The sequence below is a fragment of the Sebastes umbrosus genome, chromosome 1 (genome assembly GCF_015220745.1).
Source record: "Sebastes umbrosus isolate fSebUmb1 chromosome 1, fSebUmb1.pri, whole genome shotgun sequence".
In the NCBI taxonomy this organism is placed as follows: domain Eukaryota; kingdom Metazoa; phylum Chordata; class Actinopteri; order Perciformes; family Sebastidae; genus Sebastes; species Sebastes umbrosus.
Genome location: NC_051269.1, coordinates 21,116,470 through 21,137,510, shown reverse-complemented (window position 1 = coordinate 21,137,510; position 21,041 = coordinate 21,116,470). Strand labels below are relative to the sequence as shown.

The window sequence follows — 21,041 nt, the reverse complement described above, 5'->3', positions numbered from 1 at the left end:
TATAATTAACTTTTATGAACTGAAAACACACTGTGAAAGGCTCAAAGTTGTAAGCGGACACCGGACAACGCTGTGACTCTAAATGGACCATAGTTTACTAAATGAACATCATGCTGTATTGAAGAACACTTGAAACTAGCGATTGAGACCATAAACTCATGTTTCCAATGTTCGCTGAGGTAATAAATCAAGTGAGAAGTTGGCTCATTTTGTCATTGACTTCTATACAATCAGACTTCTTTTTGCAACCAGAGGAGTCGCCCCCTGCTGGCTATTAGAAAGAATGCAGGTTTAAGGCACTTCCGCATTTGCTTCACTTTTGCTTCACACGTGGTTAAGTTTAGTCTACTAAAACATTCTAGTTAAGGTCAGGGAAAGTTTGTGGTGTTAAAGATTTCAAAAGTAAACATATCTGGTGTGTTGTGCTTTATGGTGTTTTAACATTAAACCAAAAATATAATCTTTCCTTCACTGCAGCCAAGTGCTGTAGTGAAGGAAAGAATATATTTCCGTGCTTGAGCAGGACCATAAAAACATTCATCATCATCATCACGCTTTAGTCGCCAGTAGCTGATATTGCAGGAAAATTAAATACATCATCAGTGAACATTCTGCAACTGTGCAGATATGTTCATGTTCATATCTTCATGTTGTTTATTTCATGTCTTTATTAGATAGTAGTTAGAGTTGACAGGAAAAGAGGACTGAGAAAGAGAAAAAAGGTCCCCGACAGGACTAAAACTGGGGCATTGCGATTACTGTACATGGTCAGCACCTTTAACAACCAGGCTGTCAGAACACCTCTTTTTTTGCTGTTGCAAATTAGTATTGGGGCGGCTGTGGTAGAATCAGAACAGTTCGATCCCCGGCTCCTCCAACCCACATGTCGAAGTGTCCATGAGCAAGATATGTAACCCCAAATTGCTCCCGAAGGCTGTGCCATCGGTGTGTGAATGTGTGTGTGAATGGGTGAATGCTGACATGTAGTGTAAAGCGCTTTGAGTAGTCAGAAGACTAGAAAGGCGCTGTATATTTTTACAAGAAAGGTTGAAGTCTAATATTCACTGTCCTTTTAGCTCCTGTTTGGTCACCACTAACTCCTGAGTGAAACATCTGGCTCTTCACCAGCTAGTCTGTAACTTTGTCTCTCTATCATTTGGTGATGTGCAGGTACCGTACAGTGGTTTCACCAGAGCTTTTTTGCTAAAATCAGCTGCTTGCTGCTGCTGGAAACAAGGTTCATATAAACACAGAGACTGAACCAGTAAGCACATACAGTAAATGTTGCACAAAGCCAAAACTATAAGCTACAAGACGGCTAAAAAGCTCTGTACAGGTGCAGAGCTGGTAGATCATTTTCTGCACATCAGTTTGATCTGTCTCTGTTTAGTTTTATACGGAGGCTAATAAGGGCATTGAAGGTAGTTTTGTTTCAACCATTTAATTTGAAAAACATGTAACACTCATTACATAACAAGTCTGAGCTAAAATAAAAAACCTCATTGTCAGCCCAGAGCTAGCGGGTGGCTATGTCACGACCAAAACACACAGCTCTCAGCGGTAGGTCAATACATTATGTCAGTTGTCAGCCAGACCCACGCACACCAAGGCTGTTTAATGCCTAGCCAGGTGGTCCACCGTGTCGAAAGTTACTCTGCAGTCAAATGGCTGTCTGTGTGTGGAGTAAATTAACTGACGTATGCTGTTTTGCCAAGGCTGGCTTCAGTCTGCCGTTATGTATCACTCGCTTACACCTGTCACCCACGTCGATTGCAGCTGTTAGAAGAAATAAGCCAGAAAAAAAGTTTACTATTTTGATGATTGTGTTTACATGAGAGAAAAGTGGAGGGTTTGGAGCAGGCAAAGTCAAGGATTACAACAACACTCTGAAACAAGTTAACTGGTTTTATCAGGTTGCTGAAAATTATCATTTTAAGACTCAAACCTTCTGACAGCATAGTAGTAGTATTTTTATGGAAGTATTTTTTGTGTGGAGTTTTTTGTTATCTGGACCAAGAGAGGATGGAGGGTGTTATATGTTGTACAGACTGTAAAGCCCTCGGAGATAAACTTTAAGCTGTACTGTATGAATAAACCCGACTTAGAAAGTAGAATAATGTCCAAATGTAACAGAAACACAAAAAGGAGACCACAAATCATTGCACTGTGAGCTGAGTGGTTTGTTAGTTAGTTAGAACATTTCCTGCTGCTGCTGCTTCACATTCAAAGCATTCAACTGGCGAAATATGGGGTGGCTTTTATTGTGACGCAGTCGCATAAAAACGCAACGTATTCATCAGAGTTTAGTACTGCGATCGTTTATCATACATACATCTACAAGACTTGCTCATTTTTTTTTAAAGCGCATCAGTTTTAAAGATTGCAAAGAGTAAAGGAACAAGAAGGAGCAGCCACAATGAGCTGTTGGATGAAGAGCAGGTGACAAGCTGCCCATTCGCAACGCCTCAGCAAGGTAACCAACTCCTGTTACTGTGACCTGCTATTGTGTGGAAAGCTACTTGCGTAATGCGCAGCATGAAATCAGACTTTTATTTCTTATTAAAAACATCATGAATTTGTTTGATTGTACTATAAACAGTTACACCAGTTGCTCATCCGCTGTATTTCTGACTAAGTAGCTGCTCAAAGTGTGTTGACAGAACAAAGACAGATATCTTAAGAATTACAACTGTAAAGGAGTCATTCTGCTTCAAACAGACTATTTTTTACACCATGGCATCGGACCACATGTAAAGGGTAAAGTGTTTATACTAATTTGCGATTAATTGCAAATTAATCTCACAGTTTTATCTGTTCAAAATGTACCTTAAAGGGAGATCTGTCAAGTATTTAATACTCTTATCAACATGGGAGTCGGCAAATATGCTGCCTTATGCAAATGTATGTATATATTTATTATTGGAAAACAATTAACAACACAAAACAATGACAAATATTGTCCAGAAACCCTCACAGGTACTGCATTTGGCATTAAAAATATGCTCAAATCATAAGATGGCAAACTCAAGCCCAACAGCTGTCAGTGTGTCAGTGTGCTGACTTGACTATGACTTGCCCCAAACTGCATGTGATTATCATAAAGTGGGCATGTCTGTAAAGGGGAGACTCGTGGGTACCCATAGAACCCATTTTCATTCACATATCTTGAGGTCAGAGGTCAAGGGACCCCTTTGATTATAGCCATGCCAGTTTTTCCTCACCAAAATTTAGCGTAAGTTTGGAGCATTAGTGATAGTCAGACTTTGTTTAAAACCTGCCGATGCCTTAAAGGTGCCATGTGGAGTTGTTGACCACTAGTAGCGCTATAGAGCGATGTTTTTAAGAGTGTGTCCGGATTTAGTTTGTATCGTGCACATGCATTCTTCGGAGGCAGACCATTAAATAAGCAAAATAAAATATCAAACATCGCCCAAACAATCGCCAAAAAAAACAAAAAAAAAAACAGCGATGTACTCAGCTTATCGATAGCCAATATATCCGTCCAATCACCCAACTCTAACTCCTTCTGCCTAATGCCATTCAGCTGATCAACAGTTGCTGGTTGTAACCCACAAAGAAACGTAGAAATGCAACAACAAAAGCAGTAAAGAAGACTGCAAGCTAGTAAATATAAATGTAAACTAGGGATGTTAATAATTAACCGTTTAACCGTCAACCGACATTAAGCATTTTAACGCTATTGGTTAAAAGAAATATTAATAATTAATTAAAAAGCTGAGCAAAACTCAGAGGAGCGGTTCGTCACTTTAAGGAGAAAAACTGGTCCACCTTAACAGCCCACCTTAAGAGAGTCTGAGTCGCTGTCACAAGATACAAGAAGTTGGCTCGGGTCTTCAGCTGAGGAGTTGTAGCATTTATTTACCGATAAATAAACTGTATACACACTGCTACGTCCATAACTATAACGCCACCGACAACCCCGGCGGCGAGCCCGAAGCCACCAGCAGCGCTAATGCTACTAACGTAGCACAAACACACACGGTCTGTCGGACATTGGCAAACATTACACCGGGCAGACAGAGTAAAGTTACGCTGGGCAGACACACAGCTGACATCCTGGTAGCTAAACTAAATGGTGAAGTGGAGATTTACTGGGAAAGTGGCTGCACGCAGCAATGTGGCTGCTATAGTAACGCTCCCGGACGAGTGAACTGGGGACTCAGATGTTTGTTGTGCTCATACACTGTAGCTGGCGCCCCGCTGCATGCAACGCACTAATCTGCTCGGTTAACGGTTAATAATTAGTTAACAAGGGTTGGTTATCGGTTAAAAAAAAATTCTAAATTAGCATCCCTAATGTAAACAATGCAAGACGCTGCATGCAGAGATTACAGTCCTTGTTGTCCCTATGAATCCATCCGCAATCTCATCCAAATTTAGCACTTTTTATTCTTTGCGTTTGTTGAGTAAACTGCAGCATAAATCAGCAAAGCAAACGGTTTTCAATATATGTCCATTTCTATTCTGGCACAAAAACACAAGGATTTTCAAATTCAAAGCAAGTCAACATGACAGGAATAATAATAATAATAATGTGTGTTTGTTGTGGGTGGCTTTCCACATTGATTTGCTTTATTGTGCAGTAGAATACCAATGAAACCACCCTGACAGTCCACACTGGTATAGAAAATTAATGACAGTAAAAACATTCTCCAGTTGCTGGCTCTCTTCCCAGAGTCATAAAAGTTTAAAGGTGTTCATAATTGCTAACACACCTGTAACAGTCCAGGCTCGTGTTCCTTGGATGTTTATATCTGGGCCCCTTCTTTTTCCTCTCCTCTTGAAGGCTGAAATAGTCACATGTTTTCTATTTAACTGTTTTGTGGTTAAACTTCAGTCTTAGCTCTTTCGCTCTGCTTGTTTAGAGGGAAATACTGTCTCTTGTCATTTCACCATGTCTCGGGACAACACCAAAAAAAAAAAACAGCAAATTCTTAGGAACTGCTCTGGGGGAGCCCAACATCTCTCTGATTTGACAACCAAGGTTGAAATCAACCCAAGAACAGCTGGACCTCAACAGCTGTTGAATAGACTGAGTGAACAGTCTCTTCACTTTTTATTACTGAGAATCTCTTGGCCTTTCTGCTTTGGAAACATCTCTCAAAGTTTTTTCTTTTTGTTGCCATTTTCCAGTAATTCTGTTTCTGATTCATTTCTGGCATGTTTTTTGTGTTTATCACATTTAGCAGTTATTTATTGTTATTGCCTCCACAGCAATTCATAACTCTTTCGAAACGTGAGGCTGTAGAGGTCTGATACATATTAAACCATAGAGATGCTTTGATTAAAAGAGGTTTAAGGCTGACTTATCCAAAATGTTCTCAAAAATATCTTCCTGGGATCATTGTTCTCTGAGTTCACTCAGACCACTGAGAACCTGTTCACCCTTTTCTATCCTCTTAAAGGAATACTCCACCCACAAAATTACCATTTGTTTATATATATGCCTATATAAAAATTGCCCTGTTGTGTTGCTTCAACTTTGCAACCGCTAAATGTTGTATTGGTTATTTGCGGTCGGTCTCGGACAACAGTAACCAGCTAGTGATTTGGAGAAGAAGCCACTGGCTGGACACGACTCTAGCATGACGGCGGGAGCCGTACACACGTGTGGTTTACAAATAAAAGTGAAAGATAGAAGTCAGCCGTGTGGGAATATTATGGTGGAGATACACCAAATCTGTCCAACAAACGGAAAGACGTGACAGAACCCAAAACAGTACGGTTCGCTCCGGACGATCGGCAGGTTTGGTTTTGGCTCGACTGTTTCAAACTTTCTCATTTTACAGCTAAACAGTACTTAAAATATGTTTCTGAAAACATTTCAGGAGTGAAATAGGCATTACAGTAACATAATCATGATTCACTTTGATCAGCGCTGCCTAGTTTGACTTTTTGATTGAAGTTTCACAAGCCTGCTGCCTTGCGATGGACGGACCTCATTTGCATAAAGTTGACGTAGAGTCATTATTGTGCAAATTCAGATATGTCAACCAGTCAGTCAACCTGCCGTGCCTGCTCCTTCATGCAACATGTGGCCGGATCTCCTGCCCTCCATAGAGAATGAATAGGATCCATTGACTTCATGTACGTTAACAGATTCGGTCTATCTCCTGTATTATACTGTCTCAGACAAACATCAGTGATAAGAACGTTGTTATGTTCAATGACAAATGAAGCAGTAAAACAATGGCTCACAAGAGAAGGGAAAAAAACTTGTGTGTACGTAATGTGTCACTAGAAGCCTGTAAGTTCAACAAGGGGTGACGCAGCACCTAATACGTTTCAGTGGGAATATCCTCCATGCCGTGCATCCCATGCAGCAGGCCTCCCAGTCCTGGGTGAGCAGAGTGTACAAGCCCGAGGCTGCACCAGCAGAGCAGAGTTCTTCATCTGCTCCCTGGTGACGTTCTGTCGCTACTAGTCCACTATAGTTAATTGATCGCAAATGCCGTTGTTCTCTTGGATGGATAAAAAAATAAAAATGAAAAATGCTAAAATGGGTCGCCAAATATACTTGGGCAGCCGTTAATATATGGGCGGCCCGCCCACGTAAAGTCTATGTAGGGCTATGCAAGTACTGAAACATTCTTCTCATTGAGTAGGTAGTTGTATAACAGTTGGAAAGCAGTTATTTTAAAAAAGAATATTTTTCATGAGAAAGAAGGTCATATTAAAGGTTGCTTCATAAATTTGTATAGTCGAATTTGCGCTCATTCAGAGACAGTGTAATGAAATACTGAATGACTTTAAAACAGCTCAGTTATTTTTCGATAATGAAGAGGTTTTTTTGTTTCCCTGGCAGAAAAGGGGAATAAATAACAGCAAAAACAAAATAAACAAAAACATCGGTATCGGCCAAATTGTTATTTTAAACATTGGTATCGGCCCAGAATTTCACAATCGGTGCATCCCTACTCCACAGTGAACGAAGAATAAAAAAACTGAGTAAATTCTTGATGAATTAAAAAGTAAATTGGGGGTGCGTTTAACAACAGCAAAACTATATCAAATATCTGTTTACAAACTCTCACATAACTCGTGCAGTATAATCTAAGTCTCATTTATCCAGTCGTATACTCACTACTTCCCAAAGAAGTGCACCTTGGCTAAAACCTTAATATTTAAAACACATGGGACTTGTAGCGTGCCTTCGCAAGCGTGAGACTGTTTATGCAGAAGTGTTTTACATAGTAAGATTAAGTGTTGGTCATTTGTGTTGCGTTCATACGAAAATACAGCCAGTAGGCCTCAAGGACTGTAACGCTGAACTTAACTATTTACATGCATGAGCATTTTGACTTTTAATTCAGTCAATATCCAGTCTCCTGCCACGTCATGGAAAGATTTATATCTGTTTTGCTTTAAGGTGCTTTGCTTTATGATGCACTTTTTGCACACAGATGTTTGCCAGAACTGTAAAGACCCAAGACTATTAGACCTACATGTGGCTAAAACGATACAGATGAGAAATTTCAACACAGGTGATGTCTCTCTACACCTGGCATGGTAGGAGACTGTGTGGTAAATGCAGTGTGTGTTATCTAATCCCCATTTATTAAGGATAATTGAAGAAGAAAAATCACATTTTCAATGAGATTGTCATTAAGCCTGGATAAGCCTGGATAAGCCTGAGAAGGTAAAAATCATATGACTGAAGGAGTGCTGACAATGGTAAATTGTGTCTTGTCATTATGCCACTATTTCACAGCTAATAAGCACTTCCACTAACTAAAATCAATACAAAGACTGGACAAACCGAGACACTGTTGTTCTACCTGTGAAGTTGTGGAAGACAACCAAATGAATTTTACTTCTCAGAAAGCAGAACAGTCAGAAATCTTCAAAGATGAGAAGCATCTTAACCTTTGAACAACATTGTCATTCAAGACACAACATCCTTCCTTCAACATCAGGAAGGATGCAATAAGGGCATCAGATGTGGCTGCTGGACTGTTCTGGCCCCAGTCTCACGAACAGAGTCCTCAGTTGGTTTAGATAAAGCACCTTATGTCAGAAACACAGATTTAGGCTGTGCTTCAGGACACTCATTTTAAACTAAGCTCCATGTACAGGGAAACATATGTTAGTCCATGCCCATAATCCTGAATGCTTCTATAGCCAAACATGGCAATAGAAAACATGTCAACTCATAGGACCATGCAAGGTGGATGAAGACATACTTTATCTGTGCACAGAACCTGTTCACATTACGTCATACCCATAACCACAGTAATGAACTTCCTCCTGGATATTACTACTGCAATTTCACTTACAGATGGGTGACAAATGAAAGTTAAACCATCATAAAGCATATTATTACATGTCTGTGTTGATTACTCGATACTGATTCTGCGTCGGGGTCCAACCCATGGTCAGGGTTTCTTTCACAACTGTATATTATTCCTTAAGTAAGTAAGTAAGTAAGGTGTTGTTCCACTATGAGCCTCCACAACACCTTAAGTGCTTCTCGTCATAGATTTGCAAAGTATGTGGAGCTCATCACTAGAAAATTAATTTGAATCCTTTGTACTAGAATTTGTTTTGTTAAACTTGAATAATTGCATTGAAAAACTGAATTTGAATAGCATAATTTGGATTTGAATTTATGAGTTTGGAACCAAATTCCAGTAAACTTGAAACTAAATGGAATATTATTAAACATATATTATGAAATTGAATTCAGTTGCTCTGAAACTGTATTTTTTCATCCTCACTGAAAATTCAACTCTCTATACTTCCAACTTCAGTTCTCACAATTCAAATTCAGTCCTTGCAATTCAGTTTCAGTTTACTGAGACACACAGCCTGTCGCTGAGGAAGAGCAATCAAGTGCAGATTTACAGAACTCCGGTCCGTGTACCTTTTAATTAGGGCTGTCAATTGATTAAAATATTTAATCGCGATTAATCGCAAATTAATCTGTTCCGTTTTTATCTGTTCAAAATGTACCTTAAAGGGAGATCTGTCAAGTAATTAATACTATTATCAACACATATGCTCAAATCATAACATGGCAACTGAAGCCCAACAGGCAACAACAGCTGTCAGTGTCAATGTGCTGACTTGACTATGACTTGCCCCAAACCGCATGTGATTATCATGAAGTGGGCATGTCTAGAAAGGGGAGACTCGTGGATACCCATAGAACCCATTTTCATTCACATATATTGAGGTGAGAGGTTAAGGGACCTCTTTGAAAATGGCCATGCCAGATTTTCCTCGCCTAGAATTTAGGGAAAGTTTGGAGCGTTATTTAACCTCTTTCGACAAGCTAGTATGGCGTGGTTGGTACCAATTAATTCATTAGGTGTTTTGGTTTCATATGGTACCAGTATCTTTACTCTAGCTTAAAAACTGAGCCGGCTACAACCTAAAAATCGCAAGTTGCATTAACGCTTTAAAGAAATTAGTGGTGTTAAAGCAAATTTGTGTTAACGAGTTATTATCGTGTCAACTTTGACAGCCCTAGTTTTAATAGTTTGTTTATTGGACTAAATCCAAAGTGGCAGGAACGAGAAAACGACTCGTATTTTTGTTTCATCCTCTCCACCGCCAGGAGACTACTTCAGCGGGAGGAGAGCGGGCAGCAGACGGACCTACAGTTAGCGGCTGTAGCGACTCGAATTAAGCCAGCGCAAATCCCAGCGGCGGGGGTCACAGTGGGCTGGTGGCCAACAGCAGTGCTGGGTCTAACCTGTGTAACAGCAGCCACAGAAAGTTTGCTGATTCGGCGGGGAGTCGGGGCGGTCCAGGATTAAAATACAGATGAGTCAAATTCAGTTTCTAGTGAAACATATTTCTGCCCATAGATATCCTATCATTTGGTGTTTTGATGATGCCGGTAGAGAGTGCTATCTAACATGTCACTTCAAAACCTGTTCAACCACCTTAAGGTACCACAAGGTCCCCTAGAACCCTAGAAACATCCTCAGTTACCACTAAGGACTCCAAGAGATTCCTCACTGACCACTAAAACATCTGTAAGGGAATCTACAATCTCCTTTAGATTCTCTTAATAATCTATAGATAGGTACTAAATGAAAGACCCAACAACAATAACAACCTCCAGAACAGCTTCAGTGCTCCTTATCATAGTTTCTCCAACGCTTTGTCCAAAATCGCATATAATGCATTACGTACCCAATATGTGTACTATTGTTCAACAAACTGTTTTGTGAATATAAAGTAGCATGTATCTTTTCGGACGCACTGAGCAGTAACTTACATCGTCACTTACATCAACCCTAACCTGAAACCTCAGTCACTTTGAGGAGACACCGTCGTCCAGAAAGCGAAGCACACTCGACTATTGGTCAGTCCAAAGTAATCACATCAAATCTAGCCTATAATTAGTGTCTGTCTGACGGCTGCTAAATGTGTTTTTCTGACCAACGGCTGAGAGAAAAACAGAGCCACACTCATCCAGCCTAATGAAAGATAGGTTGGTTATTACGAGTCATTACTGAGTGGCCGGGCAGAGACCACAGACATTCCTCCTGACAAAACACACTCACACTGTGGTTGTCAACTTTACATTTTTCTGCTGCGTCTGCATTTTTTTTCCTGTACACATTTAAGGGACACTTAACAGAAAAAAAATGGACACTTTATTCTCTCTTTCAAGCTTTGTCTTTTTCCATATGTGCCTCATTTTGGTGTGTCTGCATCTTTCTGTACATCCTGTCTGTGTCTCTGTCTCTCTCTCTCTCACAGCAGATGAATGGTGGGTGGTCAGGGAAGGGTTAAGTGCTCTGCTCTATAAATTCTGCTTTAAGAGTCTGCTGGAAGCTACTGGTTCAGCCTTTAAATACAGTCACACCAAACTCAGGCTTTAAGACGAGCTGGTGCATCGGCGTCACACTGCATTGGAAAGGATGAAGGCTCTCTTATTCACCTGTTTGCTGGTGCCGTGGCTGGTGGCAGCCTCAGCCAAGCGGTTTGACCGTAACTCACAGCTGATACCGGGATCTCTACCTGGCAGGGAGCTGAACGGATACTTCATTGACCATTTGAAATCGAGGAGGGCTAGGGTAAGAAATCTATTATTTATGTCAGGCTTCTCTAATGTTCTCTTCAATAACTCTGATACAGACTTGCAAGAAGTCCAATGTCAGCAAATAAACTGTTTTGTTTTTGCCGTTCACTTGTTGCATGACTTCAGAAGACAATTGTTACACCTGTGATGTCACTTACGTATAATTCAAAGTGATTTATTGAGGTGATAATGATACATTTATAGAAACAAAAAAAAAGCAATACTGTGTATAGAATTAAATTAAAAACATTCTGCACTTGTTACAGTAAATATGAGCACAGAGACACAATGCCAAGATTTTGGTTAGACTCGACAAATTTTCTCTTATAAGAGAAATTCTGCTAACAGAGTAAGAAAATATAAGAAAAGATGAGATAATTCAGACAGATAAAAGGGATAATATATATAATGAGGCTTTATTAATCCCCAGGGACAATTAGGTCATGCTTAATAGTTGGCAGTATTTAAAATCAATGATCCAGGTACATTATTCTAAAAGCTAATAATACTTTTCATGGTTTAGTCAGTTCATTTGTCTTCTACTTGCTAACAACAGAAACTGTCAGCACTTGACTTCACCGTCCTCCTCTGAGCGATAATTCATTTAGCTCACTGCTCAACACACACACACACACACACACACACAAGCACACACACCCTGCCGTGTCTGACTTGTTCTCCCACCAGACAAACCGAACCCTGAAGCGACCACACTAACCGTAAACTAACCACACTAACCTCTTCAAGAAATATTTGGACAAACCAAAACCAAAGTCTGGTCTGGTTTATCCTTCGGGAATCACTTGTAGGAAGTGAAAAACCCACAGGCAATCCAGAGAATGAGAGGGAAAAGAAAAAAAGTGTAAGAGAATGTGGCTATGAAAAGTATCCTCAGTTTTAATGAGTAGAAACTTCATTTGGGACCAGCTGTTTTTCATACAAGACTCTGTCAGCGCCAGACCCTTAAGAGACAGGCCCCACACCCTCTTCTACTAAAATTAACCACAAACTTTGTTCAGGTTAACTTTTTAATCCACAATGTGGAAAGTTCTGATTGGTTTGAGGGCCAGTCAGTTACTTCAGAGACCCTGTAGCAGGGTTGGGGATGGCATTTCAATGGCATTGCTCAGGGATATTTGATTGGTTACAGCCACTGAAGGGGACTGAACCCAGGCTTTGATGATGGAGGATACACTAACCAACCATTACACCAGTGACGGTGTAGGATTCAGAATTTCATTAGCAGTTAGTTGACTGGTAGCAGATTAGTCACCTTCTCTCTGGTTGCATGTTTGCAAAGATGCTTTGGTTGCAACCCTGCAGATAAGCCCTCATGAGCTTCGGTGATTGCTGATACAAGTTACCCAGCAGCCACCACAGTTAAAATATTTGGAGCTGTCCACAGGCCCAAAACTCCTCAGGTTGAAGGATGAAATTGATCGCAACCTCCAAAGGTCTAAAGGCTCCTAGGGTCAGGGGGAAGGAATGCACCAAACCTTGAAACCAACCTCATTCTATTGACAGCACTACAATACTACTCAACCTGGTCATGGGTCACTGTGAGTACAAAGGCACTTCTGAAAAGATGTATAGACCAGGTATGATTACTTATCCACAATAGATGAATATTAGGAAAAACAGTGCCAATGGAAATCAATAAATCATCACCACAAAATAAAAAAGAAACAATTTCTTCCCAACTGCAGTTCACAAATAACTAGAATCACGTACACTGCAGCAGTTAAGGCTGTGGTCAGCCAGTAGCCAGCTGGGAAATATAATGTGGACTGCTACAGAAAGCTCTGCCAGCCAATACAGCCTTGGAATTAAAGTGAGTTTGTTGATAATGAGGGCACTGAATGGAGACGGCGTTCAGACCAACAGCAGAGCTGTGTCACATATCGCAGCTTCCTTATTCATTTTGATCAGACCCTGTGTGGGCACAGCGAGGGGGGGCAGATGTAGAGGCTCTGGCCAAAGCAATACAGCAAAAAAAGTTGAACGTGACTAAACTTTTGCAGAAACATCATCCAACAACGTACTACACTCGCCAATCAAATACATCCAAGCACACATTCCTGGTAGATTACTTTGTAACATGAGCGGTGTAATTCTCCTGATCATCTGGAGATTGTGTAAACGGAGGATTAAGTTATTTTTGCCATGATAATTTGCCAGAGTTGAAAAAGTTTGGCTCATAGTAGTAAACTGCAGTGGTGATAAACCTTTAAACTCATAAATCTGTTACTGAAACTGGACTTCCTGGATCGTATTTCATCTTCTCACTTGTACTTGTAGCAACAATCCCCCACCTACACAGACACTTATAGTGGTGTTTATGGTCTGAATGCCCACTTAGCCTTAATTCATTAGACCCAACAGCGTCTCTAACCAACTAAAGCTCTTGTTGTCCAATGATTAACATCACCCGTTCAATTACTACCTCTACTGTTTTCCCCTTCCCCAGTTCCTACCCCCCTACTTCTGGCTCCCAATGCTCAATCTTCCCATCTTATTTTTGAACTCGACCTTTATTTTGATCTCAACTACACACCAGTAATGTTTCGTGACGGCATCTTGCATGGTTGCGATGCTACCGCGTTGATAAAATCCGTCCACAGACAGACAGACATATAAACACCTGGCAAAGTACTCTAAACCGCTTGTGTGGTAGTTGTCGCTACAGTAGGTGTCACATTTTGCCATTACACACACAGACTCGCGGCTGGTAAATATCGCCATAATCACCATCAGCGTGTAAATTGTATTTTCCAAACAAAACAGTGGGTTTATTCCGGTCTACATGCCTGCAGCTGTGAGAGTAAATAGTCATGTTAGAGTCTCTAATTTGATTTAGTTAAATTGTTACGTCAAACCTAACCCCAAACCTGACCACCTTGTTTAACTGCACTGGCGGTGGTATTTTACTTCTTACGTACTAGAGTTAGCAAACACACTCCAGACTGAAACCAAGCACAATGCAGTACAGATATTTGGGATTTTTTTTTTAATTAACTGGTTATTATTTGGTTTCTATCCAAAATTTGACACAGTTCAATGTTAGCATATTTCCAAAACTGACCTCCTAACCCTGGCAGTGTTAATGTTTTGCCCTTGAACTGGCTGCTATATGAACAGGCCATGTTTTCTCCTGCAGAGGGCGCTACCTCTTGCTGATGAACCTGATGACAGCCCAATCGATGAGGGAGGAGACACCTCTGGTAAGAGAAACACATGTTTACCTCGTGTACACACAAGAACATCAAATTTAAATGACAGGCGAAGATTAAAACTGCTAGCAATTGTTTTGAGATGCTTTGAGTCAATCTGTTCATGGTTTGAAGGTCTGGGAAAGACGTTCAAAGACAAACTGCAGATTTCTCAGAACACGATAATTGTGGTTGTGTTAGGTTTGAACCCAGAAGCACATGTTGGCAACAGCAATTACAATAGCTTGGTAGGTTGCCTCTAAAGTGTGGTTAGTAATATCTATCTCAAAGACCACGTTTGTAGGGTTGGGGAAACTCATGCCCAACATGGGTACATGTTCCTTTAGGTTCTGACAGGAACTAGAACATGGTAAAAAACAGGGTCAAATTATACCTTATGGAAAATCTGGAAAAGTAATATATCCTCCTAGTTATAATAATGTCAAGTCCAGTCAAATGTATCTATAAAGCACATTTACAAAACACGCGTTAGCCAAAATGTTCTACAGAGAGTTTTAAAATACAATTAAATAATTAAAACAAAAAATAATTTTGACTGGAAATGTGGAACAGAGGAGATTACAGATGTAAGAACTTTAAAAACTAAATAATCTTGAAATCAATAAATCTATATTTCACTGGTAACCAGTAAAGAGAAGGGGAGATGTATTATTTACTTATGTGATGAACTGAATATCTTTGGGTTTTTGTAGGTTCATCAGACAAAACAAGACATTTGAACACATCACCTTGGTCTTCACAAAATTGTATTTTCTGACATTTTGCACCTCTATGTTGCAGACCTGCCCACCTGCCTGCTGTGTGTGTGTCTGACTGGTTCAGTGTACTGTGAGGAGGTCAGTCCAGACATGACCACAGTTCCCACCTTGCCTAAAGAGACGGCCTATCTGTATGCCCGCTTCAACAAGATCAAAAAGATCAGCACCAAAGACTTTGCTGACATTGGTAAGTCTGGAAACTGTTTCCATCACAACCTGTTGACTGCTCAGCCAAGTTTGTCCAGCCATGCTTTCAAAGACTGAATGTTTGCAACAAATGCTTTGTTCATCTTTGTCTTGGATTAGATATTTCATTATTGAAATGTTATAAATTTCATATTGTACTATTTACAGAAAGCCCTTGGAGCATGTGCCATCAGGGTTGTCTCAGCTTGGTCTTGGGGACTACCAAATTATAAACAGAAAGCCTGCATTACAAACTGGAGGTGTGGAATTTGAAAGACGTGGATGTTTACCAGGCAGGAAGGGTCTAATGAACACCGACACCCATTAACTGGTAGTCTTGTGCTAAATTGACATAATGAGCTTTGGCGCTGCATTTCGAAATGCTATCCATTTAGAGGTGCTGAAATCTTAAAGGCCTTGTAAAAGAAATTCAGAGATTTGTTTCTAAACACATTATAAATGTTGGAAAATAATTACTGAAAACATGTTTTTTGGGCGGGGCTGAAACCATGGCTCAATGACATAGTGAAGCCATCCTTAGCAGGACCCCAACCGTCTTCAGAAACCTGGTTTTTGAAAGGCAAAAGGAAAGCCCAGGAAAATGTCAGAGTATGGAGTACCAGGGCCACGAATGTCTTTGAGACTACCAGGACCACAACAGCAAGCACTTTGTTCACGGCCCCCGGGAATCGGCAAGGTCCGTGCGGGGGGCGCTGTGAAACTCGTGGCCGCGAAGCCGCAAGCCACTTTGCCCCGAGCCTTTCCAAACCGACCTAGAGCTGGTCGCAACACACCACCTCGAAGGAAATGCGCCCGGCGGGGGCCAGCTAGTGCCGGGGGCCAGCTAGTGCCGGGGAGAGGTCCTGCAAGGGGATCCTCCCGCACCGAGCGGCCGTCCCTAACCCGCTGAGTTGAATCCCCCCGGCAGACTGCGCGGACCCCACCCGTTTACCTCTCAAAGGTTTCACGCCCTCTTGAACTCTCTCTTCAGAGTTCTTTTCAACTTTCCCTTCAGGTAATTGTCGACTATCGGTCTCGTGCTGGTATTTATCCTTAGATGGAGTTTACCACCTGCTTTGGGCTGCATTCCCAAACAACCCGACTCCGAGAAGACCGGACCCCGGCGCGATGGGGGCCGTTACCGGCCTCACACCGTCCACGGGCTGAGCTTAGGTCAGAAGGACTCAGTCCCCCAAGCGACACCGGGCAAGCGGTCTTCCGTACGCCACATTTCCCCAATCCGCCCGTCGAACGGGGATTTTACTGTGATGTGACAAACCCAGAATACATATTTATTATTGCTTTACAAGGCCTTTAATGTTTTGTGTTTCTGTTGGCTTTGCCGAAGTTTATTCTGATTAGGTCATCGTTGAGGATGCTCCCCTAAGGTTATTGGTCGATAGGGCTGTCCTCGACCAAAGAAATTCTTAGTCAACACCCATACGATTTTGTTGTCTAATCGATTAGTTGATTTAATTGACATATCTGTAAAACTGAGTTTCTCCACAAAGAATCACACAAAAGCACCACTTTAAATCTTGTGTTTACCAGATATGTGCTCATAAGTTTCATGGAAATAAGTCATTCAGCATGAAAAAAACATAAAAATCAACTAAAGAAATCGTAGTCGACTAAGACCAAAACGACCGAATAGTCGACTAATCAACTAAGAGGGGACCGCCGTATTGGCTGATATTCGTTCTAAATAGTTTGCTCAGTGGTCTCTATAAATTCCGATCAGAAAAGCCGTCAATTCTGAATTGAAACATTTTCAAAACTCATTTGCCTGCATTCTTGTCTGTCTTGACACACACACACACACACATGCACACACCGGGCCCGGCGCTGTGGAGTTCGCCACAGAATGTCCTATCTGAACAGCCAACTTGGTTAATTAAACTATAGACCATAAATTAACCTATAGACAGACATGCGTAACCGGTCAAAAGTGTTCTCATTGGTATTCTAGTTGATGTTCCTAATTAATATGGTGGTACAAAAACAAAAGAAAGTGAGATGTCCAAAAGTACAACTGTAATAACAGATATTTGACATCTATCAACAGTGACTCTGAAGAGGATTGACCTGACGGGGAACTTGATCTCAGAGATTGAAGACGGGGCGTTCTCTAAGCTAACCCTGCTGGAGGAATTGTCTCTGGCTGATAACAGACTGGTCAAACTTCCAATGCTCCCTGCCAAACTCACATCCTTCAGCGCCAACAATAACCTCCTCAAAACCAGGGGTGTCAAAGCTAACATTTTCAAGGTACACATTATAATCTCTCAACAACTTTTTCATTTAGGAATTTCCCAACCCGATCTAAAGGATGGGGACTGGGGCAAATCAAGTCATTTAAAAAAAAAAAATGAACACTACTAGCCACACTGACTGCGAGCCATGAGAGCTCTGATCAGCGATGTCATGCTGAAGATGAAGGCGGGCTTTCCAAATCCTGTACTGTGTTCTGTGAATCTTTTCTCTGTGCAAATATTATATAACATACAACACAGGATACTATGCAACTTAAAGTTGCTGTACAACATATTATAGAAAACCATTACAGGAAAGCTTGGATCGAGCCTATATTTTCTTCCTGCAGAGCTTTCAAACACTTGAATTAGTTACTTCAGTGGTTCAACATTTTTGGAAATACTAATACAATTAATATCGACTCAACCGAATCTACTGGGTCTCCATGGTTTCAATTTGTTTCCACAACAGAAAATGAATAAGCTGGCCACCCTGTACCTGGCCGACAACCAGATGGAAGCTGTTCCAATCATCCCAGATAATGTCCGGATCTTACATCTACAGGTTTGTATGTTTTACTGCTAAATATACACAAATAAATTGACTTCAGAAACTATTGACCCTGTAATTGCTGTACAAGTTGTTGTGTTCTAGATTGAATTTAAAACTGATTACATTCATGAAGTTTTTGCTAGAACATAGTGAGTGAGAATAATCAATATTACAGGAAAAATCTTTTTACCTGATCCTGAGGATTTTGACTCTATACCAGCTAAGATTGTATTCACTATGTTACATTCTTGACATTGTTTCTATTTCCTCCAGAACAACAACATCACTGAGGTCAACAAAAACACCTTCTGCAGGTCCAATGACACCTACTACCTACGGCCGAGCCTCAGTGAGGTCCGCATGGACGGCAACCCCGTGGTGCTGTCTAAGTACCCTGACAGCTTCACCTGTATGAAGGTACTGCCTAGCGGACGGTACCGCTGAGGAGGCAGAAACTTTACTGTAGCCCCTTTGTTGCTAATGGAGCAGTTTTCCCACAACAGAGTGCTGGGGGGATACCGTGACGTTCTGGATTTTGGGGTGCTGGTCCAATGGTGGGGATAAAGGTGTCAATGTTTTTACTTCAGCAAACCTACAAACAGTTTGTGACATTGTCAGGTCTAAATTAAACCATTCACTGGACTAAAGGTGTAGAATTTAATAAGTTTTTCAACTCTGCACATGAGTTGTTAAGAGCCACAGTCACATTAATTAGTGCAAAACCACCTAAGAAGGGCTGTGAAGGCCTCAATATGCTTCAAACTAACTTTTGTCTGACCATGTCTAAATTCAGTGTTTCTACTAGTTGTGAATATCCTGAAAGGCGGGGAGATTAGCAGTCATAGCCTCCTCGTGACTGCCTCACACTGCCTCCGTGATCTCTCTCCAACAACTTTGTGTCTTCTGAATCACATTATAGTATTGACACGTTGAATCATACAAATGGGGATAATGGCACACACCTTCAGACAATCTCTCCTAACAGGCATTTATGATGTTACACTCGGATGTTCCTCAGAAAAGTAATGAAACAGCTTAAGAAAGAAGTTCAAACCCCGCCTACTTTCACCCCTCCGCCACACCTGGCCAATTACAGCATAAAGTAGGCGCGTTTGCCAGATTGTCTGTTTCGGACAACAAAATTTGTTCAACACAGCCTTCCATTCCGCCATTGGCAATGGGGCTTCAGAACACTTTGTTTGAAGCACACTGAAGCCTTGACAATGGGACTGAAAGTGACAAATAGCCTAAAAGATTGAGGCCACCTGTTCAGAAAACACCACAGGAGAAGTGCCTTCTGAATATCCTTCCCACGGGTGACGTAATGACAGTAGAACTGATGTAACTCCTTAAATGAGTGGGAAGCATCAACACCTCTACAACAGCAGTCCAATTTATTGTTTCATTTTGACCTGACGCTGTACTACCTATATGAATGAAACTGCACAAACTGCTTATGACTTTGAACCAACACACACACACACACAAACGCTGCCACAAGCCAACAGGCTTGCTTGTAACTGCCTGTATTTAAAAACACAACAGGCCAATGTTTTCACACTCTTTGTGAAACTAATTTTAAAATAGAAGTATTTTGTTACTATAAGTACTAAAGAAGATAAAAGATATTACTACATCCTTCTAGATATCTTTGCTGCTTTTACTGACCTAAACAAGTATCTTGTACTAGTATAAAACCTCTCATTTCAAGGTTTTACATTCAATTAAACAACAAAATGTTTTAGAATACTACAAGTAAAACGTCAAACGCATGCGTTTAACGGGCCCCCATGTTTTTTTTAGCCTTGCACAGCCAGATCACAGTTTTCACCTTGCTCATTGTCGGTCATCAGGAATTTAATTTGGACAGACGTCCATGAAATAATGAAAGAATAAATGAGTTAAGTGCAGTTTTTGATTAAGTGTATTAATGTTGCATGTTTCATTTTAAAATTTCCAGACTAAAATTGTAGGCTGGCTTTGAGGCTAACACATAATGTTAAAAAATAGTAAACATTTTCAATATAGAGGTTTTGCCTATACTTTCACCACAGAATGAAAATGTTAGTTTCAGAGACAAACCATTTTAGATGTTTTTTGATTAAACCACATTCCTATCTAAATATTTTTTGCAGTTAATATTTTATAGTGTCCTGATGAAAGTAAGAGGGGAGATGATACAATATATTCCAAACAAGAATTAAGTCATTTCAGTCATACAAAAGGAATACTTGATACCTGTATGTTGCTCTTAAAGTAAAATAGTCTGTGAGCATTGTTAACATTTCTCATTCAACGTATGTTGCTTTGAGCTTTTCTTGTCAGACTATTGATCCCAGCTGACTTAGACAGCGATACAAATTACAGTAGATTGTCTTGGCATGCCAACAGGAAATACTTTTCTCTCAGAAAATGACTAGAAATTAACACAACACTCTGGGGTTTACTCTGCCATTGTGTGAATTAACTTCACTTTTAACTATTCCATTAAAAAATGCCTCTCTATAAGGGCAATGGTCATGTAGACTTGTCCAACTGCAGGCTTTCTTAAGCATTTGTGACTTAGTTTCACTTTGTTTTTTAATTTATAGCCTCCAGTTGAAGTGAACTGGGGAACAATGTATCTATGAACTATAGTAATGTGAAAGTTACTCTTTCTTTTGTCTGCTTTTAAATGATTTGCTTGTGTCCTTAACTCTTCCCTTCCAGTAATAAAGATTACTTTAGAGGTTATTACTGATGTGAATAAGACAGTGGTGTACAGGAAGATGTGTATGTGACATGGCTATGTTTTTAAGATATTTTAATAAAGTTAAACTTTTTAAATTAAAATGTGTTTGGAAATATTGTTGGAGTCTAATGAATAGTGTTTTTAATATTCGGGTCTAAAGTACAGGTACTGGCAGAAAAGAAAACTAGAATTATACTTCACACAGGAGGTTTTGGCGATAGTTATGAAGTTCTGTTGTGACTTAGCTTCAGATTTCACCTGTTGATAGCACC

The 21,041-nt window shown here is 40.5% G+C and overlaps 2 protein-coding genes across 3 annotated transcripts in view; one reads left to right on the top strand and one right to left on the bottom strand.

Moving 5' to 3' along the window:
• The window catches only part of LOC119493289 (centromere protein P), a 104,765-nt gene that overhangs the window by 65,186 nt on the left and 18,538 nt on the right, over nt 1–21,041 (bottom strand). The gene's annotated exons all lie outside the window — the stretch shown is intronic.
• Nucleotides 10,805–20,063, top strand: ogna (osteoglycin, paralog a). Its single transcript, XM_037778480.1, has 6 exons — nt 10,805–11,054; nt 14,217–14,280; nt 15,070–15,234; nt 17,299–17,501; nt 17,958–18,050; nt 18,312–20,063. The coding sequence occupies exons 1-6, from the start codon at nt 10,899–10,901 to the stop codon at nt 18,480–18,482; spliced, it is 852 nt and encodes a 283-aa protein (XP_037634408.1). The 5' UTR covers nt 10,805–10,898; the 3' UTR covers nt 18,483–20,063.